A 14,639-nucleotide genomic window follows, 5' to 3' on the forward strand; every position below is an offset into this window, starting at 1 on the left:
CAAAGAACTGCACAGACAACACCTGGCAGTACAAATGGACCAGTTGCTAACTAATGAAACCCACCCTGAATGGTTAACTGTAGGCTGGACAGTTCTGATCCTGAAGGACCCTCAGAAAATGGCAGTTCCATCCAACTACTGGTCGATAACCTGCCTCTACACAACACAGAATTTCCTGTCAGGCATCATTGCAGCTAAGATAAGTAGGAACAAAGCTCAATACATGAGCGGGGCCCAGAAAGGCATTGGAAAGAACACCAGAGGAGCACATCACCAGCTACTGGTGGATAAAACAGTTACTCAAGACTGTAAGACCAGACAGACCAACCTGTGCACCACCTGGATTGACTACAATAAAGCGTATGATTCAATGCCCCACACATGGATCCTGGAATGCCTGAGGCTGTATAACAGGAGTCTAAGAGCCTTCACCAAGAACTCAACAGGACTGTGGAAGACGACCCTAGAGGCCAATTCAAGTTAATAGCACGATTCACCCTCCAGTGCAGGATACACCAAGGAGATGCCCAGTCCCTACTGCTGTTCTGTATAGGCCTGAACCCCCTAAATGAAATCATCACCAAATGTAGCTATGGTTACAGGTTATGGAATGAAGCAAACATCAGCCACCTTCTCTACATGGATAACATCAAGCTATATTCCAGACAGCTTGATGTTATCATCAAGCTGTGTCTATGTCTATGTGAACAAGACATAGGCTCACTAATCTACCTCACCAGGATATACAGCAATCAGAATGTCACTCGGAATGGATAAGTGTGGTTGAACGGTTACAAGGTGAGGGAAATTAACTAGAACAGAGGGGACTATACTACCAGAGATGTTTGGGGCAGCTACAAGTACCTTGCGATCCCACAGGCAAATGGAAATCATAAAGAGGCCACAAGGAAAGCAGCTACAGCCAAATACACACACAGTGTGAGGCAAGTCCTGAAAAGTCAGTTGAATGGGAGGAGCAATATCTTGGCTATCAGCACGTATGCTCTGCCAGTCATTATGGCATAATAAGTTGGCCAGAAGCCACTGACATCAAGACAAAGAAACTCCTTACAATGCATAGTGGGTTTCATCTCAAATCCAGCACTCTGAAGCTGTACACTAAGCGGACGGGGACTGGGGACTAGTGAACATCAGAGACACTGTCCAGGATGAAACAACCAAGATCCAGGGGTATACCAGGATGATGGCACAAAGTGATAAATTGCTTAGTGAGTACCACAAACAGCAGAAACCCGAGGAGGATGGAAATGAGGAGGAATAGTGTCCATCATGGGACTAAAAACCCCTACATGGTATGTACCACCAACAAATGACTGGAAAAAGATGGGTTGAAAGACAACACAGCCACTAGTCATGGCAGCACAGGAACAAGTTCTGAATACGAGCTCAACAGAGGCTGTTGTTATGTGTACATTTATTATTATAGTGTGTATAGTTTTTTTGAAATAGTATCCATTACTTACGCTGCTTTTTAAAAAGTATTTTTCTGATTTTTGTAAAGATGACTCTGTGAGACATGCACAAAATTTCCACTGTGCTTTGTACTGCCCTAAATAAATGGAAAAAAAAAATCTCTAATCTAATCTAATCTAATCTAATCTAATCTAATCTAATCTAATCTAATCTTTATTAAGACTGTGTTCCTGGCCACAGGACCTCTACTGGCTGGACATATGTGGGTGGTGGACATGTAACATTCCTGTTAGCAGTGCTTAGCTTACTGTTTAGTTTTACCTTCACAACTATGCCACTACCATGTCAGTGTTAGTGCTATATTGAGAATGGTCCACCACCCAAATATCATCTTGCCAGCAATATCCCTGTGGTAAGAAACTGATCAGTGACAAACAGGGTAGAGAGTGGTTGACAGATCAACAGATCAGACAGTTTTTTAATTGTATACATATGAAACACACCTAGCTGTCTAAAAGTCAGAGTCTGTATGCACAGAGAGAAGAAGAGAATTTAGTTTGAAGGCAACTCTTTGAAATGTGTGTGTGTGTGTGTGTGTGTGTGTGTGTGTGTGTGTGTGTGTGTGTGTGTGTGTGTGTGTGTGTGTATATATATATAACCACACTTTCTTTTTGCAGCAGAATGAAGATTAAAGTGATCACTTGGCTATCAACACCAACTCCATACTTACACTCACTTCACCATAAAGATCATGGATCTTTCCAGGTAGTACATCTCACTTTAAATAGGTTTCATGCAATTTATCCTTATGAATTTAATGTGTACTGATTGCCTTTTTGTTTGTAGGGCAGAGGGTTGAAAGGTCACATGCAACAAAACTGCAGTGAAGAAATTTCAACAATTGATATGATATCAGAGCTCACAGCTGTAAAGGAGGACCCAGTAAAGATCTGTAACAAGTTTTTCATAGCCCAATGTCGAACACCTTATGTGGGCCCCTCAGTGGAAGCCTGGGTCCCCTTCAAAATGCAGGAGCCAGGCTCTGAAACAGGCATGCCTTGTGCTGATATCAACTTGCTGCCAGATGAGCGCCTGGGAGAAAAGCCTGTGTGTTTGCAGACAGATGATGCAGACATGGGATTTCTGTCTCTGGCAGACCTTGAGCCTAGCGATGAGACCTCTTCACCCCCTGTTGCTTTGACTCCAAATCTTGCATGTTTTACTCAGAATTACTGTACATTAACAAACACTGCCATTGGCCTTATTCCCACTCTAAGCGCAGGGCCACATGGACCTGATCTGGTGGCAGATACTCATATCTCAACAGATCTGCTAAAAATGCAGTTAGAAGAGAATACAGAAGTGGTTACATTGACTCTTGACAATTTGCAGTTGTCAATGGAAGAATGACCACGGTCATATATTCTTAATGAAATGTTTCCTTCGCTTTAAATATCATATAAGACCTATTATTTGCCCAGTAAACATATTCATAACCAGCTTTCTTGCCTGGGCGACCTATACCTAAGTTAACTAGAATTCCACACAATCGCCTTGTTTATGAGCGAACATTATACCAAATAACATACTGCCCTCTGCTGGCTAAAATATACTGACGTTTTATTCTATACCTAAGTTTCTTCTCCCTGTATGATACCCATTGGATTGATAATTAGGGGATCTATACGCTAAAACGTAATCCCGTTTGAGCGTCACTTCATTACTTATTCTAATTTTTAGAGTTGATTATTTCTGATTTATAAAACATCACATAATCATGCACTCTCAACCTATACTGTAGAGCTTTAAGAGCATTCTCATAGTAATAGATCTCAGCCTTGTTACAATAATAGATAACAGTAATAGGTCTTCAGATACTTAAATTACTTCCCAAAGGTTTTGAAGAAAACCTACCTATGAAATTCCCCCCATCAATCGGAAATTACTCAGATTTGTTTCAGCTTCGTTTAAGCAATTTTTCACTTTTTGTTAGCGTTTATTTGCTTTTATTGTATATAGCTCTTTCTTAATATGTCGTTCAATAGCTTTCACAAGTTTTTGTGATCAGTGCAACTGAACTGTGTAATATTTGTAAGATTTGAAAAATGTAGCATAGACCATATAGTTTTCTACTCACTTAGCTTATCGACATGCCTGTTGGTTTACCTATACAACACGGTAAAGGTAAGTGCAATACAAATAAAGTTTTATTATTGTCACTGCTTCTTTGTTGCTGTGTGGTGAGTGACGTCAAATTTGGAAGATGAGGGGGTTGACACAACCGTCATCCATGGCTCTGTAATGACTACATTTTTAACAAATCTGGTTGTAAACTTCTATGGCAAGGACCTGTAGTCGAAGAGTGAGTATAATAATAATCATTTAACCTTCTCTCAAGAAAAAAAAAAAATAAAAATAAAAACATCAGAACAGTGCTTAGCATTTTCTCTTGGGACTGAACAGCCACTTGTTTTCAATTGCGTGTCAAACTACTAACGTTGCAGAAGTTGCTAGCTAGCTAGCAAATCAGCTTGCGAGTGTTTCGGGAAGTGTTTGACTTTTTGTTTTGGGCAAGTTCATGCATTTTGAATCCAGTGCATTTTCATCACACGTTTAATCTGTCTCTATCTGATGGTGACCGCTGGCATTTTAAACTATGACATCCTTTGCCCCATAATGGGAACAAATTGGACTTACTGCAAAAGTCCCTCCCTGCTGTTACAAGTTAACAACAAACAGCACCGTGAATAACTTAAGTTAGCTATGGCTAGCTATCTAGCTAACATTGCTAGTCACTTCAACTTTTTAGCTAGCTAGCTAATGAATTGTAGCAGTCATACATTGAACGTTTAAGTTAATGTGTTGACTACATAACTAACTACCTGCAACGTTAGTTCCCGTACGAACATTCTAGCTAACTAACCGAAAAGCTTGGTAGGTTAGCATTAGCTGACTGGAATTTGCACGAATAAGTCGGCTATCGTAGCCAGCGCTAGCTAATTAAATCAAAGAAAACTGTAATCCCATAAAATTGATATTTTATGAAATGTACCTAACGCACGTAGTTTATTTCTAGTTACGTGCTTACACAGTTTCGTTGTTTATCTCACAGTCGCTAGCTAGCGTTACTTGAGTCAGCATTCAAATCTGCAATATTGGCCACTGTTGAAGGTATTTTTACATCTGTAAACAAAGCAATGAATTGTGGGCCGCAGCTCACGACTGCCTTTGTAACAGGGGGTTCTAAAACTGCATTTTGCTGATCTTCGTTGAGGCAGCCCCAAGTACGGTTAATGCACTGTTGTCTATAATTCACAACTTGGTCCTTGACTTAGGGTTGCTAAAGTAAGCGGATAGAATGTTGCTTTTTGGCTCCCGTGAGTACCTTGTCTGTGAAGTCCAATGTTCAAATAAATAAGGGTGTTCTATAAAAGTGCCTAAACCTTTGAACTGAGTCGGAACTGAAATCACGCAACTCCGAGTGATTGTTCACAAACGTAGCCTTATCTGAAAGTAAAATGCAAGACAATGACTTGATCTCTTACCTTACTATCTGCATCGGGTTAGCTGTTCCCAATTTAACTAAATCACCAGCTAAAGTGCAGATAGTTTGCATAAAACTGCTTATTCCAGTTTTGTATTTAAAAGAGTGGGCTTCGGCTACTCTCTTGAATGTATAATAATAATTTTGTCTTAGGATCTGAGCCAATCCTTAGCCTTTCACAGTATACTGGACGTCTAAGTCTAGCCTGCTTGCTTCAGATGTGGAGCCCCATATCAATTCCAGAGTTTGTTCACTTGTCCCTTCCACAAGAGACAGACTCCACATATTATATTTAATATGAGTAACATTTGTACATAAAACAGAAATGTGTAGAATACCCTTTTGTTTGCAAAACAATATTAATTTAATAATAAATTTGGAAAACTGCACTGGCTGACATTTATATCTGAGTATAGCATAAGGTTCAGAATGGAGCAAACTGGTACCAACTTTGCTTGAACTGCATTCTCATCCTAATGGCCTCTTGAAGGACAACACCCCAATGAAGAGCAGTGAGATGGGACTAGAGAAAAAGCTTATTACGGTTTGCTGTTAACTTTCTTTTTACTTGTCCCTGACGAGCTAAAACCGCTTTGCTGAAGTAATGAGTGAGGGTAGCCTCATCATACTGAAAGGTCTGCTTTCAGCATACAGTATGGCATGAGTAGCAGCATGTGGTAATTGTGGACATGTGGTTTTAGTCTCCTAAAACATTTATCATTTTTTATGTTTAGATTAATGTTTTCCTGAGATGTTTTAAAAGTGCAGAAATGTTGTAAATACTTTTATATAATTTTTTTAACTAGGCTGCATATGTTGCAGTTGTAAAGTTGTATGCTGAAGCAACTTTAACCCATTCCTTGACTAACTTTAGTAAATACAAATACAAATGTATAATTTTAACAAACATTTGTCTCACTGCCTTACCATCTGCCAGATATTGAACATCTAATTTGTTTCTGGCAGTGTCTCTATGATCTGTGATGGGTGGTTCACATTCCCTAGTGTTCTTACATGGAATGGCTCGTGTTAATGCTGATGCTGCTTTACAGAGACACAGCATGAGTGTTTCTGGGCACTGTTCAATCTGTGCACTTTTCAGACTCTTAGTGTTTGCTTGTGATATTTTCATGTAATGTGTATCTATTTAAAAGGCAAGGATGACCTGCAGTAAGCCACAAATATCCAATGCATTCTTTTCAAATTAGAGATTTTTAAATATTAATCAATATTAATGTTTGTCTGTATTAGAATTTCTTTTTAGACATATGGCAAGTTTCTGAAACCATTCTGAACCTTAAGGTTGTGAAATGATGCATATCACATTGTCCTTGTGATTTTGTCTGTGTGATATTATCCAGTTCCATGTACAGGGACGCCTTCTATTTTGTAAGAAGGTGTGTGTGTGTGTGTGTGTGTGTGTGTGTGTGTGTGTGTGTGTGGTGGGGGGGGAAGTGGGGTTAAGGCTCCTATGGTTTCTGTGGTTGAGTGTTCTTGATGGGTTTTTATTGTAGGGTGGTACTTGCTGTGGCAGGTGTCTGGAAAGTACCAGACAGCCACACTAATAAGAGAACCTTCTCACAGTGCATGTTGTTTTGCTACACTTACAAACAAATGAGGACTGATCAGCTTCTTGTAGGGAACTGCGCCTTCCTTAATTTACAGGACTACCAGCTTAATGCTTTATAATGTTTGTTTGTTTTTTTTTCTTCCATGTTTATTTTAGTTAAAATAGCAGAAGGGGTTAACAGGGCTTTTTTTTTTTTTTTTACCTGAGAGGAGTCTGGTGTAGTAATTATCTGCTGGAAGTTTACTGATGTATTTTTGCAAATGTAATGGATAATTGACATGCTACCCTGTTTTTCCTGTTATCAGATTCCTCTTTTGGTACTCCATAAATTACTGAAGAGCTATTTTATGGTTCAGTTTCACAAATTCAATGTGATACTTTAGCTTGCATCCCAGGTTATTATTTTTAGCACATTATCCATGTTACTGAAAATGATTTGTAAGTTTATTTAATTATGTGATGTTACTAACAGGCACAGATGGCTGTGAGCGCTAAGACTAATTATTGTGAACTTTCTAGACTTTGTAGTATTGTGTAGGGGGGAATGAAAAGTCCTTAGCTGGACTGTATTTTCCAGGCAGGACAGGCACACAGGTCTGCTGTTGCTCTCTAAACAGCCAGTGCTCAGCCCTGACTCTGAACGGCTCAGAACTGCTTTATCCACTGCTGCCTTGCTGCTCACCAAGAGCTTCTTTTCTCTTTTTTATTGCCTTTTGTTTGTAGTGCGGGAATCTATACAGTTGACTGTGTGTGTATGTGTGTTTGTCTACAGCCCAGCGTGGCTCCCTCTCCATGGTGAGGGCCCGGGTGAGCCACAGCTGCCAGCACCCCGTCAGCATGCAGGCCCCCGGCGGCCAACCCGGTACCCAACCATGCACACTACCGGCCCATCAACCCCTGCAGCAACACAAGAAAGGACCAGAGGACTTCAAGTTTGGCAGAATCCTCGGGGAAGGGTCGTTCTCCACCGTGAGTGAGCTTGCTCTTCATTTGATAGTGCAGTTTACTTCTTGGGTACAATTGTTAACTTAGTTGCCCATTCAAAAAGGCATTTCAAGTGATGAACAGATATTTCATCAGGTACTTTCTCTCGGTTTTTGCATATTTTTATTTGTTTTATAGTTGCTTTCTCTTGCACAAGAGTACAAGATTTTCATTTTTTATTTCAGGTTGTTTTAGCAAGAGAACTGTCTACAGGAAAGGAATATGCAAGTAATGATTTTTGTTACACAGTTCATAAGCACTCTTCAGTATGGTGCAGTTCATTTTCACTGTTTTACTCAACCTCTTCAGGTAAGAGACAAAGTTGTCTAATCTAAATTATCATTATTACTCTTAATTTTTTATCTTTTTAGTCAAGATTCTGGAAAAGATGCACATTAGAAGGGAGCAAAAAATGCACTATGTGAAAAGGGAGAGGGATATCTTGTCAAGTTTAGACCATCCCTTTTTTGTAAAACTCTACTTCACATTTCAAGATGTTGAAAAATTATGTATCCTTTTTGATATTGTAAAAGGTTGCCTGTGTTTACACACATTACTGGTGTACTGAGATGATGATGATATTTTTATTTAGTGTTCTAATCATCTGTCCCTAACCACTGTCTCTCCTTAACCTGTGTCTGTCAGATTTTGGGCTTAGTTATGCAAAGAATGGTGAACTGCTTCGATACATTCGCAAAATAGGCTCCTTTGATGAAGCTTGCACAAGGTTCTACTCTGCAGAAATAGTCTGCGCTCTTGAATATCTGCATTCAGTAGGAGTTATTCACAGGTGATTCGTTGTTGTATGGTTCCAATACATGAAATTCTGTATTTGTGATGGATGATGTTTTTAGATGGCTTTTTGTTTGGGGTTTTTTATGTTTGTTTTTGCTGTTTTTGACTGCATTGCTATATTTTTCTCTCTCTCCTAGGGACCTTAAACCGGAAAATATTTTACTGAATGAAGAGATGCACATTCAGATTACTGATTTTGGAACAGCAAAACAGTTTTCTTCTGAAAGTACTCAAAGTAACGTCGACTCCACTATGACTACTTTTTTTCTTTGTGTCAACTTTCCTCTTCTCCAGGCAATGTTTATTCCACTCTGCTGTGGTTAACTTGCCTTAACCTCCCTGTAGGTCTGAGATTAACTTTTGTTTTTATAGAGACATTAGCTATAGTCTGCCCCTCAGCACCAAAACAGTAAATAAGGTTCATAGTGTATGCATGCATTTCAGAAAGAAAACACATGGTCACCGTAAGACCCTGCCCTGTTTATATCTGTCAGTCAGCAAAGGCACTGTGCCCACTGGAAGTCAGTGCTCTGGAACTTCTCATGCTTGTTGACTATAACTGTCCTCTTTCTGTGTCTCCAGCAAGGGCAAACTCCTTTGTGGGTACTGCGCAATATGTTTCTCCAGAGCTGCTAACCAGAAAGTCCGCCTGTAAGAGGTGCTTAGCCTGGACACATTGATAAGAATGAGTCTTTCCCTCATATTTCACTTTTACATTCAGATGTAAAAAGACAAAAAACCCAGCTAGTTTTGTGTTGTATGTTTTCAGTTCGGACCTCTGGGCATTAGGCTGTATAGTTTACCAGCTGGTGGCAGGGCTGGCACCTTTCAGAGCAGTGTAAGTCACAAACAGCTCTCCCTTCTCCTCTGTCCTCCTGCCATCTCTCTAACGCTGTGAGTGTGGCTGGTTTGCCTGTCAGCGCTCCTGCAGCCGGGGAGCGCTGTTGTAACTGCAGTTTGTTTTCCTTTAATATGAAAAACATGGTGTGAAATAACAGGAAGTAATGGCTTTGGTGTTTATGACTTCTGTGTTTAGTGAGTTTGAAGGCTCTGAGAAAACCTCAACCAATGTATCACGTGGGGCGTCTCTGTCACAGTTACGATACAACTCACAGTCTTGAATGGCCATTGAAAACAACAAATAAACATCATGTGACTGTGCAGTCCCCCTGCTCATTAACGTTCTTAAAAACACGGTGTTAATAATAGTGCCACTGTATGAATGAAAGATTTTCTTAATGTCTTTTTTAACGTCTTTTCCCAGGAACGAGTACTTGACATTCCAGAAGATAATTAAACTGGAGTATGAGTTCCCAGAGAAATTCTTTTCTAAAGCGAAGGATCTGGTTGAGAAGCTATTAGTGAGTTTGCTCATGAGGTGCCAGAAACCAAGCACTTTGCATTCAGCTTCCAATCGGAAGTATTGTTAATGGCATTTCAATGTTGCTTCTGCAGAATTTAGACCCAGCCCAAAGGCTGGGCTGTGAAGAGGTGGGAGGCTACAATCTGCTGAGAGCTCACATGTTCTTTGAGGGCATCTCCTGGGAGGACCTTCACCTCCAGACTCCCCCAAAGCTCACTCCCTACCTGCCAGCCATGGCTGAGGATGATGAGGAGTACTATGGCAATGTGAGTGTGTTTTTTGTTTTTATTGTTTTTTTAAGACAACAAAATGGGCTTGCAAGCATTAACAAACTATGGTCCAGTTTCCATATCTTCATACATTCAGCTGTGAGAGATTGTTCAGAGTGTTACCCTCAGAGTGTACAGTCAACCTTATGCTGTGATACTTTGGATTACTCCATGCTCAGTACTGGAATATGTCATTTGGCAGTATGATAACCTCCTGAGTCAGTTCGGGAACATGGAGGTGGTGCATTCCACACCCCTGCCGGTCCTCACCGTGCCAGCTGCCTTGTTCCCCCGGAGGTCCAGCAGCAACATTGAGCAGTACATCCATGACCTAGACTCCAACTCCTTCGAGCTGGACCTGCAGTTCTCCAGTGAGGAGAAACAGCTGCTACTGCAGAAGCAGACCACTGGGAACCCATGGTGCGTACTGTAACGTGCTTCCAGCCATGTGCTTGTAAAATTTTGCTTTTGCAGTTTTTTTAGCATGTTAAACATTTTTACTAGAGTGATTTGTGTGTCCTTGATGTGCGCTGTGAACATATGCATTTTTTCCAGGCAAAATAAAAAAGATTATGCTGTTGACATCAAGTTAATTTTTTGTTCAGCCCATGAGTTTGAATTCATCTCACAATTAAAGTTCAGCAATGCATTGTATTCATATTAATTGTATCCTCTGATTGGACATTATGGAATTTCCATAACCCTACTCTGAATTTAGACTGAACAGTGGGTTTGTCTAGTAAATAACCCAACTACCATTTAACATGATCTTTCTCTTCTTTTTGTTTCAAGGCACCAGTTTGTTGAAAATAATTTAATACTTAAAATGGGTCCAGTTGACAAAAGGAAGGTGAGGGACTTTAAACTCTGTATCTGAAATTTTGTCAAAAGAGTGTAATGTATAGTGAGTATGAATACAAAGGTATTTGCTTAAAGCAGCATAGCATAACATGTGGTTGTCTCTTCAGCCTTGGAGCACCCTCTGCAGTCTGTGTTTGTAATGACAGTGACCTTGGCAGTACTATGAAAGTATTGCTTGCATTTCTATGACCTCAGGGGCTGTTTGCTCGCCGGCGGCAGCTGCTGCTGACGGAGGGACCACATCTCTACTATGTAGATCCTGTGAACAAAGTCCTTAAGGGAGAGATCCCGTGGTCTCCAGAGCTGCGACCAGAAGCCAAGAACTTCAAGACTTTCTTTGTCCACACGGTATAGTTTCAACTGTTGTTCCCTGATATTAAAGCAAATTTACAGCACATTTTTTTGCCTGTTGAACTTCAGGTGTAAATATGATGGATTATTTGCTAAAGGCAAAGGTGTGATTTTTGCTTGTTTGATTTAAAAAATGTATTTACATGTGAGAATTATTTGTTCTCGTGAATCGTTTGTTTGTTTGTTTGCCTTTGCATTTCATGCCAGGGATGAAATGGAAACAAACAATCCTCTCCTGATGCTGATCTCTATCCCCATGCAGCCAAACAGGACCTATTATTTAATGGATCCCAGTGGCAATGCTGACAAATGGTGTAGGAAGATCCAAGAGGTATGGGGGAAGATTTACCATAACCATCAGACCGAGGGAGTGTAAGAAGCTGCAGGGAGTGTCCTTCTCCATCAAGACATATCTTTTATGAACTGATCTTAAATCTCTTGAAAGACTTTGGCTGTTCCCTGAAATATTACATTACAAGGATCACATTTCAATATTAAGTTCAAATTTATGTACACTCTTTTGTATAAGTGTGTTCACTTTGCTTATACTCGCTAGCACCTTGCTCTATAGGTGAAGATTCTTCTAGTGTTGGGCTGCCGATTATCGAGACTATGGGTTATTGCACTGTGTGTCTGTCTGTGTGTGTGTTTGTGTGTGTGTGCGCATGTATGTATTTAAAAAAAATATATAGTCAGAATTCCCTGTTTACTCTTTTAGTACAGAGTACTCTACCAGTGATAGTGAGGCTGTGGTAAATTGGAATGTCTGTAACCACTGTGTCTTATAGATGGTTCTTCTATGAGACATGCCAGTTATCTTTTCATTTTGTTGCAAGAAAAACAACTACAGTTTTTGCAGTTTTGCAGTTCATCATAGACCTAGATTCTGTAGACTTTGATGCTGTATGTTGTATTTGAACCGGCCACAAACTAAAAAATAACGATCAAATGAAAGCTTAAGTAAGTATACGATGATGAGATAGAGTGCTGTTGCTTTTGCAATATAGATGGAATCCTTTCTTCTTATTGGTTTACAGATGCGCTATATATATATATATATATATATATATATATATATATATATATATATATATATATATATATATATATATATATATATATATATATATATATATAAATTTCTTTTTTTTTTTTTTTTTTTTAACAAAATGGAAATGCAAGTAAAGGTGTACTTGTTTTAGGTACATGTTTTTCATTTTCCTTTAGTGAAAGTTGCCATTCTCAGCTGTAAATAAATCCTGTAAGTGCAATCTTTATATCGAAAAGGTTACTCAATTCCCTCAAAGAATATGGCAATGTTTGGGTTTGTCATTTAGTTGGGTTTTTTGTTTGTTTACTTGTATGGGGGGCTTGTTGTTTGTTTTTGTTTGTTTATGCATTTGGAGTTCTACCTGGTCTGTGGCCGAATATGACTGTGATGTACATATGTAAAATTAACGTAACACAATGTTACAGGGATACAGGGATACACATGTTTTATATTTTTATTCTTACATGAGGTTATTTGCTGATAGCATTTCAACATGCTGTTTCTTGTGTTATTTAAATTCTAATATATGAACCATGTTTTAAGAAGTTATCTTCGGGGGCCATTGTGTATGTACTGATATGTAATGCCTTTGATTCAATATTTACTGTAAACAATGTCCTTTCTTTTTCATTGTAATTTTCCTGTTTGATAACTCAATTATTTATTTCAAATTTAAGAAATATGTTTATTCTGCTGGGGTTTGCTTACTTCAATTAAATTGAAGATTTGTTCCACATGAACTCATGGAAAGTCATATAATAAAAGGGTATTACTATTTCAGAGTAATGTCTTGCACATTATTCAGATTTCTTATTTACCTTTTGTATGAGAGCATCTATGGGCTTCAAGTCTTTAAATGCAGTGGCTCAAAGCTCCATATTAAACCAAACCGGACTCTTGACTAAGTAAAGGCATATTTTGTTCAGTAGAGACTAGCTAACCCCAACTAAAAGCTCCAAGTACCTGTGATTCGTAGATATGTACAAAAACATGAAGTCTGAGAACATGAATGTATTTTTAGCCCTCTATAACCATAATCCATGGAATTCTCTGAAATATGCACAAAAGCATGATGAGGCAGATTCATAAAAATTGATGCCAAATTACCGTGGCGTTTCTATGTTTAACGTTATTCTCCACAAGATCAAACAGTTTTTTATATTTGATATAGACTTTTTGATATATAGAAATGACCGGTTTTACACATCTCGCACTTTAGCTATATCTAAGAGAAATTCGGCTAAATTATGTTTTATACACAATTTTTACGCTTTCGTTTGTCCGCAGACTTTTTGACAGCAATGCGTACCATTGTGATTTTGCTACTACTCTTTCCCCTCATCAGTGTTGTTTTTACAGAATATTATGGTAAGTTTTCTACTATTATTCTTCTCTATTGTACTATAACTAATTTACCAAATCAAGATAATGCAACAATGTATAAAACTCGGGCCAGGTCGATTAAGCGTAACCATCTGGCAATGAAATCAGTATAAAATCAAATTACAATACTATTTTTAAATGATCTGCGCTAATATTGTATTTACAGACATCGCTGTAGTGTTACCATAGCAACCACACCAGCTAGGTTTTATATATAGGCCACGTTTCATTACCGCGGTCAAGCTATCCTCGCTTTACCGACTCACGTGCGAGTCATCCGTGCTTTAAATCCTAATGCTGGCATATGCGCAATTTTACGGTATTTCGCTGCTTCGTATTTTTTGAATAGCTTTGACACGCACTTTTACTGCATTTATAAATACAAAATACAGTGTACTTGATTGAACTAGTTTACTTACAACATTACATTAAACACAATTATTAATATATTTAAACAGCTTAATAAGCATTGGGAAAATGGTTTTTCTATATAATGTTTCTCAGAGGTTTATTATGGAGCTTGACTGCCACCTAAAACAGGGGTTGTAACTAGTGGAATTCTGCAAATATACAGGGCAGAGGGAGCTCCAGGGCTGAATAGTTCCACTGCCAAGAGTGGTGGCCCTTGGCTGTCACCAGATCAAGTTTGAAAATATTCTACAGCACCAGTTTTAAATAAATCTATATTGAAATCATTGTGTTTTTAATAATGTTTAAATGTCCATTCAATTCAGAGAAAGTATTGTTACATATTTTTCCTGAATTTTCTTATAATGCCAAAACAGTTCTACTACCACCCAAGAGTGGTAGCCTTTGCCTATCACCAGTGCAAATTTGGGAAGTTTCTATTGTACCATTTTTTCAAATACTATATTAAAATGGTAAAATGGCTCAGAAACAGGATGGTTATCTATTTCTCAAAAATTTCCCATAAAGCCTAAGCAGTTCCACTACCACATAAGAGAAGGATCCCTTGCCTAACAGCAAGATAAGTGTGGACAGATTTCACTGTACCATTTAGGACTTTATATTGG

The 14,639-nt window shown here is 38.8% G+C and overlaps 1 protein-coding gene across 5 annotated transcripts; it reads left to right on the top strand.

Annotated features, from left to right (window-relative positions):
* Positions 1 to 3,689: 3,689 nt before the first annotated feature.
* Positions 3,690 to 12,175, top strand: pdpk1a (3-phosphoinositide dependent protein kinase 1a). Of its 5 annotated transcripts, none has more exons than XM_027004361.2 (14): positions 3,690 to 3,796; positions 7,321 to 7,517; positions 7,718 to 7,760; positions 7,904 to 8,041; positions 8,178 to 8,322; positions 8,465 to 8,562; positions 8,910 to 8,985; positions 9,097 to 9,165; positions 9,592 to 9,688; positions 9,783 to 9,956; positions 10,162 to 10,379; positions 10,752 to 10,809; positions 11,016 to 11,168; positions 11,434 to 12,175. In XM_027004361.2, the coding sequence occupies exons 2-14, from the start codon at positions 7,341 to 7,343 to the stop codon at positions 11,545 to 11,547; spliced, it is 1,560 nt and encodes a 519-aa protein (XP_026860162.2). In that variant the 5' UTR covers positions 3,690 to 3,796; positions 7,321 to 7,340; the 3' UTR covers positions 11,548 to 12,175. The 5 variants fall into 5 exon arrangements, with proteins under 5 accessions (XP_026860162.2, XP_035385314.1, XP_026860396.2 ...); XM_035529421.1 differs by having other exon boundaries at positions 11,379 to 11,455; XM_027004512.2 differs by lacking the exon at positions 3,690 to 3,796 and adding an exon at positions 6,594 to 6,613.
* The last annotated feature ends 2,464 nt before the right edge of the window (positions 12,176 to 14,639 follow it).

The sequence above is a fragment of the Electrophorus electricus genome, chromosome 8, assembly GCF_013358815.1.
Source record: "Electrophorus electricus isolate fEleEle1 chromosome 8, fEleEle1.pri, whole genome shotgun sequence".
Taxonomy (NCBI): Eukaryota; Metazoa; Chordata; class Actinopteri; order Gymnotiformes; family Gymnotidae; genus Electrophorus; species Electrophorus electricus.